At 42.0% G+C, this 23,337-nt stretch overlaps 1 protein-coding gene across 2 annotated transcripts in view; it reads left to right on the top strand.

The window, feature by feature from the left end:
* The first annotated feature begins 11,324 nt into the window (after window positions 1-11,324).
* btaf1 (B-TFIID TATA-box binding protein associated factor 1) overlaps window positions 11,325-23,337 on the top strand; it is a 67,207-nt gene continuing 55,194 nt past the window's right edge. The window contains exons 1-12 of one of the 2 annotated variants that reach the window (XM_082975187.1): window positions 11,327-11,461; window positions 11,564-11,741; window positions 14,198-14,321; window positions 17,605-17,719; window positions 18,642-18,785; window positions 20,239-20,447; window positions 21,528-21,661; window positions 21,929-22,058; window positions 22,259-22,327; window positions 22,482-22,571; window positions 22,819-22,914; window positions 23,108-23,284. In XM_082975187.1, the coding sequence (XP_082831313.1) occupies window positions 11,728-11,741; window positions 14,198-14,321; window positions 17,605-17,719; window positions 18,642-18,785; window positions 20,239-20,447; window positions 21,528-21,661; window positions 21,929-22,058; window positions 22,259-22,327; window positions 22,482-22,571; window positions 22,819-22,914; window positions 23,108-23,284 (1,302 nt within the window). In that variant the 5' untranslated portion in view covers window positions 11,327-11,461; window positions 11,564-11,727. Of the gene's footprint in view, window positions 11,742-14,197; window positions 14,322-17,604; window positions 17,720-18,641; window positions 18,786-20,238; window positions 20,448-21,527; window positions 21,662-21,928; window positions 22,059-22,258; window positions 22,328-22,481; window positions 22,572-22,818; window positions 22,915-23,107; window positions 23,285-23,337 lie in introns of both variants that reach the window. The other variant, XM_082975186.1, reaches the window with a different exon arrangement.

Below are 23,337 nucleotides of genomic sequence, written 5' to 3'. Positions count from 1 at the left end.
TGAATCATTTTTTATTTTTTCGGTTTGTCCTCGGGGTTTCGCCTGCCATTTTAGTTCTGTTATACTCACAGACATTATTTTAACCGTTTTAGAAACTTTAGAGTGTTTTCTATCCAAATCTACCATTATATGCATATCCTAGCTTCTGGGCCTGAGTAGCACTTTTCATCCGGACGTCAAAATACCGCCCCGTATCCCAAATTAGTTAATAGTGTGTGTGTACCTGTGTATGTGTGTATACCTGTGTATGTGTGTATTTGGGGTGGGAGCAGCAGGAGCTTCATGTTGAGGGGAGAGTCCACCTGCACTCGGCTAGCAACGTACCTTAACAGGATATGACATCACAAGTAGAAGTGATGTCCACTTACCCATCAGGTAGGAAGTAACAGTGCCAACACTGTCAAGTGGCTGGGATGTCCTCCACTGAATTCACTGTCGTCTCCACGCCAAACACCTCCACCACCATCTGCTGTCTGCACCCCAGATCCCTCTAACCATATATAGACCACACATTAACCACACAACATGGTCAATTATAGACGGTCAAATCAAACACAAACTTCAAAGAACAGTGAATTTGTAGCTAGGCAATAACGTTAGCTAGCTAGCGTGTCTAGCCACAAACAGTTGTGGTGATTTGGCCACAAACACAAATTACACTCACTTGAGACTGTGTGGTTAGCTAGCTGCCCTAACGGTAACGTTAGCTTATGTTAACTACACTAGGAACAAAATCAAAACGCACCCTCCCCTTTCCCGCCTACCTTGATTGACAGTGCTTGTTTTCCAATATCTGAAGCGAAAAACGAAAAAGGTAGCTTTCTGTCAATTTTGATCAACTTGAAATAACATAAAACGAATAATGAGTGGCGAATCACTATCTGTCATCTTGGTTAATGTAGGATAGCCATGGTCTAGAAAGTACACAGACCCTGCCGGCCTAGTCTAGGATCAGATGGGGCCATTAGTGGAATATTGGTGATGTTTTAAATGGGTGTAGAGTTAGTTGGTAGGGCAACTAACTCTACACTGGACTCACACTCATGTACCGTAGGTGGCGGTGTATGTACCTTTCAGTGTATGCACCTTTCAATTTAAAGAAGAAGAAGCAGACAAAGATTTTTAGAACTAGATCAACATAGACCACAGCCTGTCGTTTCAAAGGGAAACAAATGAGCCATAGTGGGCAGAACAAGCAAGGAGGTGGGCAGAGCCAAGCACAAGCTAACAAGATTCTAGCATGCATTTGCATAGTTCCGTTGTGGAATGCCTACTTTGTAAATTGCGCGTGTGCAATAACAACTCAATTCGCCTTTGCACTCCTTTTTTTTTTCCTTTGGCAAAGGGTAAAGTCTACAAAACTTTGTCCACTCTGTTTGTAACAGATTGTTGTTTTGGGAACAGAAAACTATTTTGAAATAAAATGTTTCATCGATGAGTAACTTAGCAGAATGTCGGCCAAATCCATCTCTTCCATCTTCTACCACTGCCGGTGTTGTGCCAAAAATCTCCCCCCTGACAGAATTCTCCCCCCCCCCCTTGTAATTTCCATAATTTGTGGCTAGAGTCAAATACTTTGTGGCAAACATCAGAGTCAAATACTTTTTATAGAACAAACTTCACGTCAGGATAGGCAAGTGAAATTAATAATAAATGTATGCGTTATATTAAACATAGAGGAGGGAGTAAAATGTTGTCAAGCAATAAACATTTCAGAGCAACTATGGCTAAATTATTATTCTTACACTTTCAAAAAAACTAGTTGAATAAGACATAGGAGAGATGACGAATTTTGGCAAAGAGATTTATTTATAGACTAATACAAAATAAGCAGCGTATTTAAGTACGGGCGACATGGGCAGCCGCCCAGGGCGGCATCTTGCCGGGGGCGCCCCCGGGTGCAGGCGCCATACAAGCTAGAACAGCCACATACACTTGAAACAAATAGACAAACCGAAAACTGCAGACAAAAAGTCTTTCTGCTACTAAGATCAGTGAAATGTAGGCTAAACTGACAACGGAGTGAAGAGCAGAAATCCCAACTAGCAAGCAAGTTGCAGCAATGAAGAACGCGAAGGGGGGGGGAGATTTTCAACACCGGCCACTGGGCTTCCTCTCGCTACCATATACATCTGGTGAAATATCTGTCTCATTGTTCTATCTGTGAAGCAGCTCTTTGGTTGTGCTTTTGCATTAGCACCCATTGCAGCAGCGCCCTTAGAAAAAACAATTGCAATTTTAAAAGTGCAGTAGCTGCAGTCGACTGTTGTATTTTGGACACAGTAATTGCAGAATAACTGCAGTTGAACTTGGGGATGCACTGTAATTCGGAGTAACGACAAAGCAACAAAAGTCCACTTTTGTTCAAAACTTATCACAAGATTATTGCAGGAAGAGAGTAAAGTATGTACCTGTATGCAACTATCTATGAAACTATTTCTGAAACCAAGCCAAAACATTGCAGAATATAGGGATGTACATGTACATTCCTATATAGGGATAACTACATGTACATATTACCTCAATTATCTCAACTAACCGGTGCCCCCGCACATTGACTCTGTACCAGTACCCCCTGTATATAGCCTCGCTATTCGTTATTTTTCTATTTTTCTTATTTTATTTATTTTTTACTTCAGTTTATTTTAGTAAATACTTTAACACTTTTTTTTTCTCCTAAAACTGCATTTTGGTTAAGGGCTTGTAAGTAAGCATTTCACTGTAAGGTCTACTACACCTGTTGCATTCAGCGCATGTGACAAATAACATTTCATTTGATGAAGCCGTCTGGTCCCAGATCTGTTTGTGCTGTATAGCCAAACATTTGCATGACAATGACCATGCTGTAGGAATTGGCAAGACAGCTCAAACTAATCTGGTACAAGACTAATAATGAGAAGGGCATTACAGCGAACATGGGTTCAGTGATGTCTCTGTTGTGGAGAGGGATGGGGTTTGAGGGGCTGACATCCACAGCATGAGTGCTCCACAAGTGCAGAAGACCAAAGTGTCTGGACTTCTCCAGCTGCTCCTCTGTGGTGAAGTCAAACTCCTCCTCCAGGGCATGCAGGCGGAAGTGACCCGTGGCTCTGTCGCTCTGCTCACAGGCCTGCTATTGGTCAAACAATATGAAATGCTCACTTCAAACGTCCACTTCAAACCAAGTGTTCTGGGCAAGCTTTCATGTTTCAGCAATCTAGCTGTTTCCTGATTCAAATCCATAGCAACTACTGAGTGTTTTGTATCAACAACACAGCATTGGGTTTATTTTGATAGAATACAAGTGTATGTTCTGAGTACAGTGTTACCACTCACCCTAATGAGTTCTGTGAGTTTCGTGTTAGCAGGGTAGTTGGGGTCAAACTGAAGGTCCCTGATCCATTCAAGCCTACTCGCATTGGGACCGCTGGCCATGGGTCTACAGGTAATGTAACATGGTTAGGGTTTGTATTGCAAGTCAGCCTAAAGAAAAGCCTTCAATTCATAAGGTAACAGACCCCCCCAGCTCAAACTTGCTCTAACCAGAGTAGAAAGAGGAGTGGGAGGCCCCTATGCACAACAGAGCAAGAGGATAAGTACATTAGTGTCTAGTTTGAGAAACAGACGCCTCACAAGTCCTCAACTGGCAGCTTCATTAAATAGTACCCGCAAAACACCAGTCTCCACGTCAACAGTGAAGAGGCAACTCTGGGATGCTGGCCTTCTAGGCAGGTCCTCTGTCCACGGTCTGTGTTCTTTTGCCCATCTTAATCTTTTATTGGCCAGTCTGAGATATGGCTTTTTCATAGAATTTTTATGGAATATCTACATTGGCGTACAGAGGCCCATTATCAGCAACCATCACTCCTGTGTTCCAATGGCACGTTGTGTTAGCTAATCCAAGTTTATAATTTTAAAAGGCTAATTGATCATTAGAAAACCCTTTTGCAATTATGTTAGCACAGCTGAAAACTGTTGTTCTGATTAAAGAAGCAATAAAACTGGCCTTCTTAAGACTAGTTGAGTATCTGGAGCATCAGCATTTGTGGGTTCGATTACAGGCTCAAAATGGCCAGAAACAAAGAACTTTCCTCTGAAACTCGTCAGTCTATTCTTGTTCTGAGAAATGAAGGCTATTCCTTGTGAGAAATTGCCAAGAAACTGAAGATCTCGTACAACGCTGTGTACTACTCCGTTCATAGAACAGCGCACACTGGCTAACCAGAATAGAAAGAGGAGTGGGAGGCCTCGATGCACAACTGAGCAAGAGGACAAGTACATTAGAGTGTCTAGTTTGAGAAACAGACGCCTCACAAGTCCTCAACTGCCAGCTTCATTAAAGTACCTGCAGTGAAGAGACGACTCCGGGATGCTGGCCTTCTAGGCAGAGTTGCAAAGAAAAAGCCATATCTGAGGCTGGCCAATAAAAATAAAAGTGTAAGATGGGTAAAAGAACACAGACACTGGACAGAGGAAGTTTGGAAAAAAGTGTTATGGACAGATTAATCTAAGTTTGAGGTGTTCGGATCACAAAGAAGAACATTCGTAAGACGCAGAAAAAATGAAAATATGCTGGAGGAGTGCTTGACGCCATCTGTCAAGCATGTTGGAGGCAATGTGATGGTCTGGGGGTGCTTTGGTGGTGGTAAAGTGGGAGATTTTTTACAGGGTATAAGGGTTCTTGAAGAAGGAAGGCTATCACTCCATTTTGCAACGCCATGCCCTGTGGACGGCGCTTAATTGGAGCCAATTTCCTCCTACAACAGGACAATGACCCAAAGCACAGCTCCAAACTATGCAATAACTATTTAGGGAGGAAGCAGTCAGCTGGTATTCTGTCTATAATTAAGTGGCCAGCACAGTCACCGGATCTCAACCCTATTGAGCTGTTGTGGGAGAAGCTTGACTGTATGGTACCTAAGAAGTGCCCATCAAGCCAATCCTACTTGTGGGAAGTGCTTCAGGAAGCATGGGGTGAAATCTCTTCAGATTACCTCAACAAATTGACAACTAGAATGCCAAAAGTCTGCAAGGCTGTAATTGCTGCAAATGGAGGATTCTTTGACGAAAGCAAAGTTTGAAGGACAAAATTATTATTTCAATTAAAAATCATTATTTATAACCTTGTCAACATCTTGACTATATTTCCTATCAATTTTGCAATTCATTTCATGTATGTTTTCATGGCAAACAAGGACATTTAGAAGTGACCCTAAACTTTTGAACGGTAGTGAACATACAGTTGAAGTCGGAAGTTTACAGGTTGGAGTCATTTAAAAACTTGTTTTTCAACCACGCCACAAATTTCTTGTTAACAAAATATCGTTTTGGCAAGTCGGTTAGGACATCTACTTTCTGCATGACAGAAGTCATTTTTCCAACAATTGTTGACAGACATTATTTCACCTATAATTCACTGTATCACAATTCCAGTGGGTCAGAAGTTTTAAGTTGACTGTGCCTTTAAACAGCTTGGAAAATTCCAGAAAATTATGTGATGGCTTTAGAAGCTTCTGATAGGCTAATTGACATCATTGGAGCCAATTGGAGGTGTACCTGTGGATGTATTTCACGGCCTACCTTCAAACTCAGTGTCTCTGCTTGACATGGGAAAATCAAAATAAATCAGCCAAGACCTCAGAAAACAAATTGTAGACCTCCACAAGTCTGGTTCATCCTTGGGAGCAATTTCCAAATGCCTGAAGGTACCACGTTCATCTGTACAAACAATAGTATGCAAGTATAAACACCATGGGACCACGCAGCCATCATACCGCTCAGGAAGGAGATGCATTCTGTCTCCTAGAGATGAATAAACTTCGGTGCGAAAAGTGCAAATCAGTCCCAGAACAGCAGCAAAGGACCTTGTGAAAATGCTGGAGGAAACAGGTACAAAAGTATCTACATCCACAGTAAAATGAGTTCTATATCGACATAACCTGAAAGGCCACTCAGCAAGGAAGAAGGCACTGCTCCAAAACCACCATAAAAAAGCCAGACTATGGTTTGCAACTGCACATGGGGACAAAGATCGTACTTTTTGGAGAAATGTCCTCTGGTCTGATGAAACAAAAATAGAACTGTTTTGCCATAATGACCATCGTTATGTTTGGAGGAAAAAGGGAGAGGCTTGCAAGCCCAAATAACACCATCCCGACCGTGAAGCACGGGGGTGGCAGCATCATGTTGTGGGGGTGCTTTGCTGCAGGAGGGACTGGTGCACTTCACAAAATAGATGGCTGCATGAGGGAGGAAAATTATGTGGTTATATTGAAGCAACATCTCAAGACATCAGTCAGGAAGTTAAAGCTTGGTTGCAAATGGGTCTTCCAAATAGACAATGACCCCAAGCATACTTCCAAAGTTGTGGCAAAATGGCTTAAGGACAACAAAGTCAAGGTTTTGGAGTGGCCATCACAAAGCCCTGACCTCAATCCTATAGAAGATTTGTGGGCAGAACTGAAAAAGCATGTGCAAGCAAGGAGGCCTACAAACCTGACTCAGTTACACCAGCTCTGTCAGGAGGAATGGGCCAAAATTCACCCAACTTATTGTGGGAAGCTTGTGGAAGGCTACCCGAAACGTTTGACCCAAGTTAAACAATATAAAGGCAATGCTACCAAATACTAATTGAGTGTATGTAAACTTCTGACCCACTAGGAATGTGATGAAAGAAATAAAATCTGAAATAAATCATTCTCTCTACTATTATTCTGACATTTCACATTCTTAAAATAAAGTGGTGATCCCAACTGACGTAAGACGGGGCATTTTTACTAGGATTAAATGTCAGAAATTGTGAAAAACTGAGTTTAAATGTATTTGGCAAAGGTGTATTTAAACTTCCAACTTCAACTTTAGGTAAAATATAATTTGTAATACTTACAGTGCCTTGCGAAAGTATTCGGCCCCCTTGAACTTTTCCACCTTTTGCCACATTTCAGGCTTCAAACATAAAGATATAAAACTGTAATTTTTTGTGAAGAATCAACAACAAGTGGGACACAATTATGAAGTGGAACGAAATTTATTGGATATTTCAAACTTTTTTAACAAATAAAAAAACTGAAAAATTGGCCGTGCAAAATTATTCAGCCCCTTTACTTTCAGTGCAGCAAACTCTCTCCAGAAGTTCAGTTAGGATCTCTGAATGATCCAATGTTGACCTAAATGACTAATGATGATAAATAGAATCCACCTGTGTGTAATCAAGTCTCCGTACAAATGCACCTGCTCTGTGATAGTCTCAGAGGTCCGTTTAAAGCGTAGAGAGCATCATGAAGAACAAGGAACACACCAGGCAGGTCCGAGATACTGTTGTGGAGAAGTTTAAAGCCGGATTTGGATACAAAAAGATTTCCCAAGCTTTAAACATCCCAAGGAGCACTGTGCAAGCGATAATATTGAAATGGAAGGAGTATCAGACCACTGCAAATCTACGAAGACCCGGCCGTCCCTCTAAACTTTCAGCTCATACAAGGAGAAGACTGATCAGAGATGCAGCCAAGAGGCCCATGATCACTCTGGATGAACTGCAGAGATCTACAGCTGAGGTGGGAGACTCTGTCCATAGGACAACAATCAGTCGTATACTGCACAAATCTGGCCTTTATGGAAGAGTGGCTAGAAGAAAGCCATTTCTTAAAGATATCCATAAAAAGTGTCGTTTAAAGTTTGCCACTAGCCACCTGGGAGACACACAAAACATGTGGAAGAAGGTGCTCTGGTCAGATGAAACCAAAATCAAACTTTTTGTCAACAATGCAAAACGTTATGTTTGGCGTAAAAGCAACACAGCTCATCACCCTGAACACACCATCCCCACTGTCAAACATGGTGGTGGCAGCATCATGGTTTGGGCCTGCTTTTCTTCAGCAGGGGCAGGGAAGATGGTTAAAATTGATGGGAAGATGGATGGAGCCAAATACAGGACCATTCTGGAAGAAAACCTGATGGAGTCTGCAAAAGACCTGAGACTGGGACGGAGATTTGTCTTCCAACAAGACAATGATCCAAAACATAAAGCAAAATCTACAATGGAATGGTTCACAAATAAACATATCCAGGTGTTAGAATGGCCAAGTCAAAGTCCAGACCTGAATCCAATCGAGAATCTGTGGAAAGAACTGAAAACTGCTGTTCACAAACGCTCTCCATCCAACCTCACTGAGCTCGAGCTGTTTGCAAGGAGGAATGGGCAAAAATTTCAGTCTTTCGATGTGCAAAACTGATAGACATACCCCAAGCGACTTACAGCTGTAATCGCAGCAAAAGGTGGCGCTACAAAGTATTAACTTAAGGGGGCTGAATAATTTTGCACGCCCAATTTTTCAGTTTTTTATTTGTTAAAAAAGTTTGAAATATCCAATAAATTTCGTTCCACTTCATGATTGTGTCCCACTTGTTGTTGATTCTTCACAAAAAATTTGTTTTATATCTTTATGTTTGAAGCCTGAAATGTGGCAAAAGGTCAAAAAGTTCAAGGGGGCCGAATACTTTCGCAAGGCACTGTATATGGATGTATAATATCACAGCCATCTTTGTACAATTTCTACCAAATACATATTCTTCATTATTGTTCGGTTACCTGTTGTGAGAGTGTATCAGTGGTAGGTTCATTCTTCTCCAACTCATCAAATTTAAGGCAGAAGAAGAGATAGGCTTCTTCCTTTGAGCATGACTTCAAAGATAAAGTCAACGAAGGCAGTCCAGATAAGAGAGATGCACTCTCATTTAAGTTAGTCTGTAGCAAATCAATAGTACAACCAAGCAATGAAAGCCAGACACAATACCGTGGTTAGACATCTATGTCTGTAATTTTTTATAGTTTTTATTTAACAAATTCTTATTTACAATGACGGCCTACCCCGGCCAAACCTGGACGACGCTGGGCCAGTTGTGCGCCACCCTATGGGACTCCCAATCATGGCCGGTTGTGATACAGCATGGATTCGAACCAGGGTCTGTAGTGACGCCTCAAGCACTGATATGCGCTGCCTTAGACCGCTGCGCAACTTGGGAGCCATAATGCAAAAATGACAAGACCTGTATTTTCCCTACCTGCTCGTCAGCAATTTGAGGTTCTTTTATTCTCACTTCTCTTGATTTTACATTGAAGGGTTTTTCACTAGATGAGGGAACATAAGAAGAATGACAAGACCAGGCTGTTCACATATCATGATTATAGCGTCTATTGAGGATTGATAGACTGACTCTAACCGCAACTAGATATCTCACCTTGTATTCCTGGAGCATGAGTCTACCTCTTTCTTGACTTCTGCTGAGCCTGATATGAGGGTGCTGTGGTATCACTCTCAAATTTGGTCAACAAGCGGAGTCAGTAAACAGACACACAACAACAACAATCAAATGCAAAATTCGCTACTGAAAATTATTTTTTAAAAGCAGTATGCCAAATGCCAATACCCCATTCTTGGATGTGTACTCCATCTTGAAGTTGAAGCTTTTCCTTATTCTCTATAACAATCCTCGAAACAAATGCCAGATGGATGTGTCATACAGAAGTGTTTCACTAGTGCCAAGTAATAGCCTATTTCCTCAAGCGTCACCTTGAATTTGAGCAAAAATTAGATAGGCATTTCTTAAATTCAGTTAAATACCCACGAACCTCTTCTAGTGAGATCTGGCCTCCAAGTCACCATGGTGGCCAAACTAAAACACTTAAACAAACTCTGACAAAATACCAGTAATACAATCATGGTTCAATTGTAGAAAAATAAGTTGCTAACTAGACTCTCAACACAGATGAAAGGGGTTAGTTAGCTAGCTAGTTATCATATTTGTCTCAGTATAGCTAGCTAGTTTGCTAGTTAGGTTCCTGCCAAATGCATAATGCTAGCTAGGTAGAACTTGAAAGGCTTTTCTTCAGACAGCTCCCTCACTGTTGCTAGATAGCATCTGATTCTATACCAAACAAAAGTCTGAGATTTCGTCCCCATAATTCCACTTCGCCATAATTTCACTGCTCCACTGTGTTAGCTAGCTATGGCCATCTATTGCCAGACCAGACACTGTGCGCTAAATAAACATTATCCTCTTTGCATGAGCCTGGCACTGACAGTTTCAGCACTGGTCAGCTCCTGATGCTGAAACTCAGCTATGACAGCTGGTGGCTGCTTGCAGAAATAATCATTTTTGTGAAATGTACAAATTTAGCAGCTGGACACTTCAAAAATGAATACATTTGAGCTTGACCATTTTTTGAAAGATGTGACTTTGTGACTCACGAGAAAAGTTTTAAATACTTTATTGGTGATGAAGCTTTGATGGACAGTTACATTCATTGTATTATTTATTTTATCACCATGAGGTTTGAGTTGCAACAGGTTGGTTTCACAGAGTGAGTAACATACTGTACCTTTTCAAATCAAATGTTATTGGTCACATACACATATTTAGCAGATGTTAGTGCAGGTGTAGCGAAATGCTTGTGTTCCTAGCTCCACCAGTGCAGTATTATCTAAAAACGATTCACAATAAAACACACAAATCTAAAAGTAAAAGAATGGAATGAAGAAATATATAAATATTAGATTGAGCAATGTCAGAGGGGCATTGACTAAAATACAGTAGAATAGAATACACTATATACATATGAGATGAGTAAAGCAGTATGTAAACATTATTAAAGTGACTAGTGTTCCATTATTAAAGTAGCCAGTGATTCCAAGTCTATGTATATAGGGCAGCAGCCTCTTAAGGTACAGGGTTGCCTAACTGGGTGGAAGCCAGCTAGTGATGGCTATTAAACAGTCAGATGGCCTTGAGATAGAAGCTGTTTTTCAGTCTCTCGGTCCCAGCTTTGATGCACCTGTACTGACCTCTCCTTCTGGATAACAGTGAACAGGCCGTGGTTCAGGTGGTTGATGTCCTTGAAGATCTTTTTGGCCTTCCTGTGACATCGGGTGCTGTAGGTGTCCTAGAAGGCAGGTAGTTTGCCACCGGTGATTTGTTGGGCAGACCACACCACCCTCTGGAGAGCACTGCGGTTGCGGGCATTGCAGTTGCCATACCATGCGATGATACAGCCCGACAGGATGCTCTCAACTGTGCAGCTGTAAAAGTTTGTGAGGGTTTTAAGGCCAAGCCAAATTTCTTCAGCCACCTGAGGTTGAACAGGCACTGTTGGTAAAGGTTCTATGTTGAATGACAGGCGCGTGGGAGGGCTTTTGTCAATTAAAAAGGGGAAACAAGTAATTCCTGCGAGGAGCTTTTTCTTCTTTTTTTTTTTTTTTGCCGCTTTGTGCACTTCCTCTTTAATGTGCTTTTCGATTGGTCGCTGAAATGACTTGTAACCAATCAGCTGGCGCCTGCTATGGAGGAAGGAATAAATGCAAGATGGCTCCTCATATAAAATCAGCCTCCTGGGTTCCCTTTAGCGAACACAAAAATTACTCTTTAAATCTTATTAGATTAAAGTACTTATCTGGGAGTAGTTCAGAAGGTTAATACGAGGTTTAAGGTGATATAAGTTTAATAAATTACATTTTTCTGAGGAAGAAATTATTGAAGAGACAAGAGGGACCTACTTTGAAGACCTGATTTGATGAACTCATTTCGACAGGTTTCGGGTGGTGAGCTGTGAGAAGAGACGCACTAGCGGCCTCCCTTGCTAGGCTAGCTAGCGCTTTGGATTAGCGTCAAGTAAAGCGGATAACTTTAAATAAATGATCGCTCCTGTTCAATACAGATCACAAAAGAGCACATTTACACATTAAATTAATCGTCATGGCCGTTTCAAGGTGAGATTCCCTAACTATGCATTTAATATCCAATATTATTAACTTAGCCACTAGTTATCTAGTTTGTTAGCATGAACAGGCAATGGCATGGTGTTGATGGCTAGCTAGCCTAACACACAACGGCCGGTGGTGATACCGGGCCAACCGCGCTTGGGTTCATGGCATGCGTTTTTCAACTAGGCAACGTTAGTTCTAGCTAAACAACAGTTTTAACTACCTAAGTTATATAGCAAGTTTAGCCAGGCAGTTTACTACTGAGCTACTAGCTACAAAAACGACAACAATTCCTAATTAGGTAACGTTAAGTAGATAATTTGTTATTTGCCAGCAGACCTGTCGCATGCAATTGATCATGATAATATGGTCTTAAAGACATGTTACCTTTTAGCTGTTACTTGATGTGCCATCTGCTTGCAAACGTGCCAGTATGTCATCTTGTGAATTGGATTATTGCTCATGCTTCATCCAGAGATTTATTTTGATGAGATTACTTTCCCACACGTATGATTATTGTAGGGTCGTTTGTTTCACACGTGTCATATCCAGCATGTGTAAATGAGTTTGCTCTAAAATAACATGGACAATGGTTTCTGATCTTAATCTCATGTGGCAGGTAGCCTAGTGGTTAGAGCGTTGGGCCAGTTACCCGAAAGGTTGCTGGATCGAATCCCCGAGCTGACAAGGTAAAAATCTGTGGTTCTGCCCCTGAGCAAGGCAGTTAACCCATTGTTCCTGGATGGCTGGATGTCGATTAAGGCAGCCCCCACACCTTCAGAGGGGTTGGGTTAAATGCGGAAGACACATTTTAGTTGATGGCACTCAGTTGTTCGGGTTTGCAAGAGGATGCATATTTGAAGCCTTCAGCTAATGCATTAGTGGTGGATTTGGCTCTGGTTAGCCCCTGCAGTCTTAATACATACAATTCTTCAGAAACATTCCACAGCCAGAAGAGGACCCCCTCAGAGCCTGATTCCTCTCTTGGTTTCTTCCTTGGTTCCGGCCTTTCTAGGGAGTTTTTCCGAGCCATCGTGCTTCGACACATGCATTGTTTGGGGTTTTAGGCTGGGTTTCTGTACAGCACTTTGTGACATCAGCTGATGTAGAAAGGACTTTATAAATACATTTTATTGGTCCATGGTGACGTGATGTCATCACGCAGTTACTGCAGATTGGACACGGTACATTCATGCTGCGCACAGGCAGTTCCATCTCATCCCAAAGATGCTCTATTGGGTTTGAGGTCTCTGGACTGCGACGGCAACTCAAGAAAACAGAACTTGCTGTCATGTTCCAGGCAATATTTTTCCACTTCTCAATTGTCCAATGTTGGTGATTGCCTGCCCACTAGAGCCCCTTATTGTTTTTAGCTGATAGGAGTGTAACCTGGTGTGGTTGTCTGCTGCAATAGCCCATTTGTGACAAGGATCAACAAGTTGTGCGCTCTCAGATACCGATCTGCACACCACTGTTGTACTACACCGTTATTTATCGGTTTGTGGCCTGTTAGCTTGCACGATTCTTGCCGTTCGCCTTTGACCTCTCTCAACGAGCTGTTTTTGCCCACAGGACTGCCACTGTCTGGATGTTTTTTGTTTGTCGCACCGTTCTCTGTAAATCATTGACACTGTCCAGGAGGCCAACCATTTCTGGGACACTGGATCCGGCACGCCTGGCATCAACAATCATACCACGCTCAGTCGCTTAGGTCACTCGTTTTTCCCATTCTAACATTCACATGACTCACTGTCTGTAGGATTGATACATTTTTGTGATGGGATGGTGTACCTAATAAACTGTCTGGTGACTGTATCCATAAACGTGACCCGAAGGCTACCTGGATGCAATGATCCATTGGCTGTTAGCCAGGCTCCAGACATCTTCTGGATTTTTAATTTCAATGATATGCGCTTTGTATCTGAACATCTGCTTATATTTTGATATCAAATTACCTCGTTGGTAGTACAATAACAAATCAAAACATTTACACCTGGATCATTTGAATGCTCAACGGGTAAAATAATTTGTTTTGCCCTGCCTAAACTATTCCTAATCCAAACAAGATGTACCTCAACCAGAACTGTATTAATGGGTAGCCAAGAGGTGTTGGATTTTTTTTTTTACTGAGTGGCTGGGCATGTTGCCACAGCACAGAATCACATTTTTTTTTTTTCCTTCCTTTTTAAAAAATGGCCCTCTGTTTTATTTTTAGCAGAGTTGTGTTCAATAATCTTATCTCGGGCACGGTGTACTCTAGGAAGTTCAAGTTCCCACTTAGGATGCTGTCGACAAGACCGGAGTTCTACAACGCTCCGTGGAGTTCATGTTCGTTAACATTTGGAAGTATAATGTTAAACTAATGCAACTTCTCAAGTCTCTTCTCTCATGTGCAATGGAGATCAATGCATGCATAATATATTTTTGTATCTACTTTTTTCTCCCACTCTCTCGTCTTCCAGGCTTGATCGTCTTTTTATCCTGCTTGACACTGGAACTACTCCGGTGACGAGGAAGGCTGCTGCCCAACAGCTGGGAGATGTGGTCAAACTCCACCCACATGAGCTCAACAACCTGTTGTCGAAGGTAAGTCTCCTCTTCCTCATGAGTTCCCACAGTTAGGTCCCTATCTACACCAGTGTCGTATTCATTGGGCACCAAAAGGAAGAAAAGACTGAAATAGGGAGGGACTACTTGAACTTGTCTGAGATGTTTGTTTTCATTTTGCTACAGCATGTGCTAAGGATCCAGGGAGTCCACACTACAAGCAAGTCCTACCCCCTTCCTTGTAGTGCAGCCAAAAGGGCATCCATACTTTAATCACCCATACAAATTTGCAAACCACTCTTTACCTTGTCTGGAAAAAATGGAGGCCCATAAAGATCAGACTGCTGAATAGCCCGCTGTCTTCGTTTCCTCGGCATGTTGAGTTGATTATAAACTTCTTATGACATTTTGACAATAGCCAGTGAAAAATCAGTGCCAAATTCAAAACATCTAAGAATTTCAATTTCTCAAACATATGACTATTTTACACCATTTTAAAGATGCACTTCTCCTGAATCCAACCACGTTGTCCGATTTTCAAAAAGGCTTTACAGCGAAAGCGAAAAAATTAGATTATGTTAGGACAGTACATATACAAAAATAACCACACAGGAGATGTCACGAAAACCAGCTAAAATGATGCACTAACCTTTGACGATCTTCATCAGATGACACTCCTAGGACATCATGTTACACAATACATGCATTTTTTGTTCGATCAAGTTGATATTTATATCCAAAAACAGCATTTTACATTGGCGCGTGATGTTCAGAAAATATTTTGCCTCCAATACTGCCGGTGAATCAGCACAACAATTTACAAAAATACTCATCATAAACGTTGATAAAATATTAAACTGTTATTCAAAGAATTATAGATAAACATCTTTTTAATGCAACCTCTGTGACAGATTTCAAAAAAGCTTCACGGGGAAAGCACACTTTGCCATCTGAGTACTGCGCTCAGAAAAATACACCAGATACCCGCCATTTGAGTCATCTAAAATCATAAATAGCATTAGAAATATTCACTTACCTTTGATCTTCATCAGAAGGCACTTCCAGGAATCTCAGGTCCACAAATGTTGTTCAATAAAGTCCATAATTTATGTCCAAATACCGCCTTGTTGTTTGCGCGTTCAGTAAGCTACTCCAAATGTAGGAAGCGCGCGGAAAATTTCACGACAAAGTCAAAAAAGTTATATTTACGTTCATTGAAACATGTCAAACCTTGTAAAGCATCAATCTTTAGGGCCTTTTTAACCTCTATGGGCTATGTGGGACGCAAGCGTCCCACCCCTGGTACACCCTATCAACAACAGGTGAAATATCAAGAGCGCCAAATTTGAAAACAATTAAATGTCATAATTCAAATTTCTCAAACATACAACTATCTTACACCCTTTGAAAGATAAACATCTCCTTAATCTAACCACGTTGTCCGATTTCAAAAAGGCTTTACGGCGAAAGCATAAAGTTAGATTATGTTAGGAGAGTACATTGACAATAGCTGTGTGTAATGTTTTGTCAATTCAAAGACAGGCATCACCAATAGCAGAAAACCAGCTAAAATGATGCACTAACCTTTGACAATCTCCATCAGATGACACTCCTAGGACATTATGTTAGACAATACATGCATTTTGTGTTCTATCAAGTTCATATTTATATCCAAAAACAGCGTTTTACTATAGCGTTGATGTTGAGGAAATCTTTTCCCTCCAATACCGCCAGTCAAATCAGCACAACAAATTAAATAATTACTATTCGAAAACATTGGTAAAATATTATATTGTCATTCAAAGAATTATAGATTTAGATCTCTTGAACGCAACCGGATTGCCAGATTTAAAAATAACCTTACTGGGAAATCACACTTTGCAATAATCTGAGCACTGCGCCCAGAAAAATACGCTTTGTGATACAGACTAACCGCCATGTTGGAGAGATCTAAAATCGAAAATACTATGTAAATAATCCATTACCTTTGATTCTCTTCATCAGATGTCACTTCCAGGAATCCCAGGTCCATAACAAATGTAGTTTTGTTCGAAAAAGCTCATAATTTATGTCCAAAAAGCTCCGTGTTAGCACATTATCTATGCCCGCCGGACTTCTCTTAATGAACGAGGGGGAAAAAAATATTTACGTTCGTTCAAACAGGTCAAACGTTGTATAGCATAAATGTATAGCATAAAGCATAAATTAGTGCCTTTTTCAACTAGAACATGAATAATATTCAAGGCGGACGATTGCTTTCTCTTTTAAAACGTATTGGAACGAGAGTACCCAACATGAACTCGCGCGCCAGAGTCTAATCGGCCACCACCGTTCCAAGGCTCTTGTTCGTTCAGTTCTCACAGTATAAGACTCAAAACACTTTCTAAAGACTGGTGCCATCTAGTGGAAGCCATTGGAAGTGCTCAACGATTAATAAGCCCCTGTGTGTTTCAATGGCATAGGCTTAAAGGTAATTCAACACATCAGGTATCCACTTCCTGTCAGAATTTGTCTCAGGGTTTTGACTGCCATATGAGTTCTGTTATACTTACTGAGCCCATTCAAACAGTTTTTGAAAATTCAGAGTTTTCTATCCAAACCTGAACAATAATATGCATATTCTAGCTTCTGAGTTGGTGTAGGAGGCAGTTAAAAATGGGCACATATTTTTTTCAAAATTCTCAATACTGCCCCCTAGCCCCAACAGGTTTTAACGTAAAACTTCAATAATATTCCAACCGGACGACTCCAATGTCTTGAAACGTTATGGAACACAGCTACCTCCTCACGTGAAAGCGCGTCACTAAACTCATGTCATTTTCTGGGTCACCAACTTCCTGGCCTTCTTGTTCGCTCTCTGTTCACTGCAAAAGGCTGAAAGAAGGTTCTAAAGACTGTTGACATCTAGTGGAAGCCTTAGGTTTCATTTTGCACTTCCTAAGTCACTGTGTGTTGGATAGGCAATGACTTGAAAAGATTCTAAGCATCAGATTTGCCACTTCCTGGTTGGCTTTTTCTCAGGTTTTTGCCTGCCATATGTGTTCTGTTATACTCAGACATCATTCAAACAGTTTTAGAAACTTCAGAGTGTTTTCTATCCAAATCTACTAATAATATGCATATCCTAGCTTCTGAGTTTGAGTAGGAGTCAGTTTAATATGGGCATGTATTTCATCCAAATGTGAAAATACTGCCCCCTACACGTAAGAGGTTAAACAAGTGGACTGTTTGATCAGGTGTAGTGCATAAGTTCCCACCATCTGATCTGACACGTGTTACATCCTACGAGTTCTGTGTTTTCTTGCTCACCCACAACCTACAGGTGTTGACATACCTGAGAAGTCCAAACTGGGACACGCGTATCGCTGCGGGTCAAGCAGTGGAGGCCATTGTGAAGAATATCCCAGAGTGGAACCCATCACCCAAGCCCAAAGAAGGTGAACCAACCTTAACCTGCCACGTTATTCACAGCCAAGTGCCTCTTGTTTTGTTACACTCCTGACGGTAGGAAACAAATAAAGCCCTAACTTTCCCTTACTCACAGGATTAGCATTTTAAATGGCCTTTGTGGAACCTGTGACATGGCCTCTAGCTTTGTTTTTGCCACCAGGAATCGGTTTGAGTAGGTATGTTTATTTTTTTTATTTGACCTTTATTTAACTAGGCAAGTCAGTTAAGAACAAATTCTTATTTTCAATGACGGCCTAGGAACAGTGGGTTAACTGTCTTGTTCAGGGGCAGAACGACAGATTTGTACCTTGTCAGCTCGGGGATTTGATCTTGCAACTTCTCGGTTACTAGTCCAACGCTCTAACCACTAGGCTACGCTGCAAATGTTTGCTCTAGGTGATTGCTCTGATGTCAGAGCTGCTCTTAAGTAACCATTGACAGTACTTGAGGTGTGTGTGTGTGTGTGTGTGTGTGTGTGTGTGTGTGTGTGTGTGTGTGTGTGTGTGTGTGTGTGTGTGTGTGTGTGTGTGTGTGTGTGTGTGTGTGTGTGTGTGTGTGTGTGTGTGTGTGTGTGTGTGTGTGTGTGTGTGTGTGTGTGTGTGTGTGTGTGTGTGTGTGTGTGTGTGTGTGTGTGTGAAGGCTTCTGTTCTAACATTTGAAAAACACAACATTTCATCAGCAATCAACCGCTCATTATACAAAGCTCTGACGAAGGCTGGGAGGGTGACATGCAAGCTTAAATAAACGAGTGATACCGGCAAGTGCAGTGTGCGGGTTTATCTTTTTCCTGATTTTAATATTTCCCACTCAACAGCGAAAAGTATGGTTCCTATTCTGAATGTATGGTAACTTTCACTTCTGATTTGATGTTGTAACTTACGGTGCTGTGGGGATGCTTGTCTCTTCCAGAGTCATGTGCGGACTTTTCCCCGGAGGACTCCTACTCTGACCGTTTGAGTTTCTACCGTTTCGACATCTCCCGCCTGCTCAAACATGGTGCTTCTCTACTGGGTTCCGCCGGCGCTGAGTTTGAGGTCCAGGATGACAAGTCTGGTATACATCTGTATTTTGTTTTGGAACTCTTAATTGGTCCTACGAACACCTGTGCTCAGTAATGTGAGGCTCCTAATAGGTATGTGACCACATTGCTAGGCTGTTTTGTGAAACAACCTCACTGGGCAAGCCACCATAGCCTCGGAGAACAGGGTTCAGGGGGGTGATAGTCAAATGAATTCATACATGATATCAAATTGATTAATATAAATGCCATTTTAAATACTATTGAAATAGCTTGATGGTCCATGTTAGTCTCGATTTTTAAGGACACTTGGGGTATCAGAAATAAATAGTTTTAATATTTTTATATAGCTTTATAATGGCACGAAGATATGTCAAATCAGGTAATGACAAATTTCAGTCTGAAGGAAGTATATTTTGTGATGACGGAAAGTCTTTGGCGTTCAACGACAGACGACTCATTTTCATACTAATTTCTTTCATTGCAAAATACCGCACCAAACATCTTAGTTAATGTAAAATTGTGCGACTAAGATCTCTTTGGCAAAAACGTCAACTTAAGAAATCTGTCATAGAATGAATCTATGATAATTCAAACTATTTTGAGGAAGTGTATACTGGCTACGGTGTCTCAAAATGGACAAACAGAACTATTGCTGCTTTTGTAGTTTTTTTCAAGTAAAGGTCTTTTAAGGGAGAATGCGAGGACACTCGTTCGGCTAGCCGAACTTAAGCATGCTGACACCTTAATGTCTTTCACCAGCCATGTAGGCGGTGGCCAATTTTTAGGGTTCTGCAGTGCAAGCTTTGCATTTGCAAATAAAAATCAAATCAAGTTAAGTATGCGCACATGTAGGAGTTGTGATTTATAGCAGAAATGCTGCATTAGTTGTTCAAACTATTTTTGCCATTTGTTTCATAGCTGCTAATCGCACAAAGAAATACATCTATATCCCATCTCGGGCAGCAACACTGCCTGGCCTGGGGCGTTTTGTGCACTGTGCTTTTTCATTTTTCAAGGTGCTGTGCACCGGCATAGATGTTTGTCTAATTTACTCAAGTCTACAAAGTGAGACTTTGTCCTTGTGTTTCTTGGCTAGTTATATTTTGTTGAACGTCTTGTTTTTTAATGTTAGTTTGAGTCTGCTTCAACTGATACTGAATAAATATTGTCTACTACTAGTTAGATCTAAAATCTCAAGACTCCACACTTAACATGACTTGAATGGCCCCGTTACCATTAACCTCCCGCCCTTAAAGTGGCAGCTGAACATGTTTGGCTCATCTGATTTTTTTTTTTTTGGGGGGGGGGAAGACTCTGGTCACAAAAATGAAATGAAATTCACCAATAATATATAACATTACTTCTTACTAAATCTAAGTGGCTGGTAGATTTTTCCATCTATGTATTCTCTACATACATTTAGTTTTTTCATAGTTGGTGTTTTCTACAAGCTTCATACCCCATCTCTTTGCTCTCTCATGCCAGGTGAAGTGGACCCTAAGGAGCGTCTTACCCGCCAGAGGAAGCTGCTGCAGAGGAAGCTGGGACTGGACATAGGTGCTGCAATCGGCATGGACACGATGGAGCTGTTCAATGATGAGGACCTGGACACCCAGTACATCTCCACGCCCAGTGGCCCTAAGGGACAGGCAGGGAAGGGCTCTGGACCCTGCTCCAGCTCCCACAATCACGTGGTGAGTCAGCCACACTACCTCCATTTCCAACTCTCCTTTAGGATGTTATTGAGTCGGTAATTCCATTCAATTTTGAACAGCATCCTACGAAGCTTAACGCTGAGGGTTGTGTTCATTAGGTCATGCTACAAAAAATCTTCTAGAACATTTTACAACGAAAAACAAAATGTGTATTTCTTATTGGATAAGTCCAGGTAATCCCTCCATTTCAAAGCCTACTGAATTCCACCCAGGTCGCATCAAGTGCAGGCTACTATCCTTTCTAAGTCTGGGTTCATCTGGTCACAACAGTGGCAGACAGGGTGTGAGGCTGGGCTTAGAAGCTTGGCGCTTCTTTCAGCACCTCAACTTTGCCAGGTATATTTTGGGCCCTTCAGTCAACCTGGCTATGCGTACCCAGACTTGGACTGAGGAGGCATGCTGTAACTTGTCCAACCATGAATGGGAAGTCTGTTAAGAAGACCTTGGAGTAGGTCCTGGCGTGACATGCTTTGGCTCAGACTGTTTGAAAATGTTACTAGCTGTCAAATCCTTGCTTCTGCCGTCCTTGTTTCCTCAATGCCTCTCAAAGCTCATTGGAGGAGAGGCTAAAGGTCCCTCAGAAAATTGAGGAAGGCATTGCGGAAATGAGGACGGAGGAAGCAAGGACTTGACAGCTAGTAACGTTTTCAGACGCGGCTATAGTCTGGGGAAAAACATCAGATAAATTGCAGAAAGCAAGCGTTCCATCTCAGTTGGCGTGCAGGAACCCCCCCCCCCCCCCCCCGTTTGCTGTGTCCATAACTATTTCTGGCTCTATCCTAATGATCAACTAGACCAGATGCAAAGCCAAGATGGCGGAGTTCCTGGTCAACCCCACTTATCTGACCTGCCCCTTTCAGGGTGCATGTGCCGTCTTCACTTTAGGATGTGAAGAAAAAATCATCATGCTCCCTGTCTGAGGAACAGTCTCTGTGGTCAGAAATGAATGACTCCATCTTAAGATGTCTGTAGCTTAATACTTTGTCTGAAAAATAAGTTGGCAATTGTTTTGTTCAATCACTAGAGACTAATGTTCAATGGTTATTGTTCCATACTCAGCCCATGCAGGCGGCAGAGATAATAGACTCGGAGTTTCGACCAGGCATGAGCAACCGACAGAAGAACAAGGCTAAGAGGATGGCCAAGCTAGTGGCCAAGCAGCGATCCAAAGACATGGATCCCAACGAGAGAAGGTATGTCCTATTTCTGCCAAAGCTTTTTAGACAGGGTTGTTCATTAGGCACCAAACTGAACAAATATTTTTGTAACTGAGTGGAAGGTGTAAATGAGCATTTATTATTGGACAAGTACAGATGGCTATGTTTGCTCTAATGAACATAACCCAGGTCTTTCTGTCTTTGGTTTCCATCGGCATTGTATAATGTAGGAGATGGGTCTTTCTGAATTGGTTGACCTGAGGTTATTGATCTGTGATTTGATTTCCATTCTTATTTCTGTAGTAATGACAGTTTTGATGGGGAGCCCGAGGAGAAGCGCAGGAAAACTACCAACGTAGTCATCGATCAACCGGCGATGGAGCATAAAGTCTTAATCGATAATGTTCCTGACAACTCCAGCCTCTTAGAAGAGGTAAGAAATGGGTCACCAACGATAAAGCTCTTATAAAGAATACAATCAAAGGAAACCATTTTACACAGAACTTGAAAATCCATTGACTAGGCGTCTGGAGAAACAGACGGTGTATATAGTTGAACTCTTAAAAAAAAAAAAAAACAGCGTCTTTGTCCAAACGTTGAACAGTTCCGATTCATCTTGTGCTTTATTTCCAGACCCAGGAGTGGCCCCTGGAGAGCTTCTGTGATGAGCTCTGTAACGACCTCTTCAACCCCTCATGGGAGGTAATGACTTTCCGAGTCCTAGCAGATCTGTTCACGTCACCTGTAATCTTGCAGCTCCTTATGTAGTTGTCCTATAAGGATCCATTGTATAACACACAACAGGCAGCATATACACTGATCTGTGAAACCGCCGGTGCTCTGATTGTGTGTCCAGATTCGTCATGGTGCAGGCACAGGCCTCAGGGAGATCCTCAAGTCTCAAGGTGCTGGAGGAGGGAAGCTGGTGGAATGCACTGCAGAACAGGTACTGTATCTGACTCCTCTGTGCTAGGGCCCCCCCTGGGTACAATGTTTCGAGTTTTACCCTAACACTACACAGTGGATTGAAATAATCAAAGCTTGATAATAAGTTGGTTATTTGAATCGGCTGTGTGCGGGGGCGGGACCGAGTTTGGGGAAACCCTGCTCTATGCAACCTCCAAACATGAATAGTTCAGTTTACCTCTAATAGATATGACCACAATAGATGGCTGACCTTTGACCTTTCCCAGATGGCGCGGCAGCACCAGGAGTGGCTGGAGGACGTGGTTATCAGGCTGCTCTGTGTCTTTGCTCTGGACCGTTTTGGAGACTTTGTCTCTGATGAGGTGTGTCTTGTAGCATACAATGCTATTGAGTGGGATGGCTGAATTACATTTAATGTTATTTACTCCCTCTGGGGTAATGTTGGAAAAATCCTAAAATGCCAGTTTACAGAATTTTGCTACCCTACTTACGGGCGCTTATGAGTCAGGCGTTGCTGTATGTCTAACATGCCGTGTCTCTCTCCTTTCTGGTCAGGTGGTGGCTCCGGTCAGAGAGACTTGTGCCCAGACACTGGGCGTGGCCTTGCGCCACATGAATGAGAGCGGCGTTGCCATGACTGTAGACATCTTGCTGAAGCTGCTGACGGAGGACCAGTGGGAGGTCCGGCACGGAGGTCTTCTGGGCATCAAGTATGCCCTGGCTGTCCGAAAGGTACCAATAACCACCTGCTCCTGTCCTGTCTGCATCTGATGCCCATGATGCAT

This window comes from Salmo salar, chromosome 01 (assembly GCF_965601325.2).
Source record: "Salmo salar chromosome 01, fSalSal1, whole genome shotgun sequence".
NCBI lineage: Eukaryota > Metazoa > Chordata > Actinopteri > Salmoniformes > Salmonidae > Salmo > Salmo salar.
This window is presented reverse-complemented; position numbering and strand designations above follow the sequence as displayed.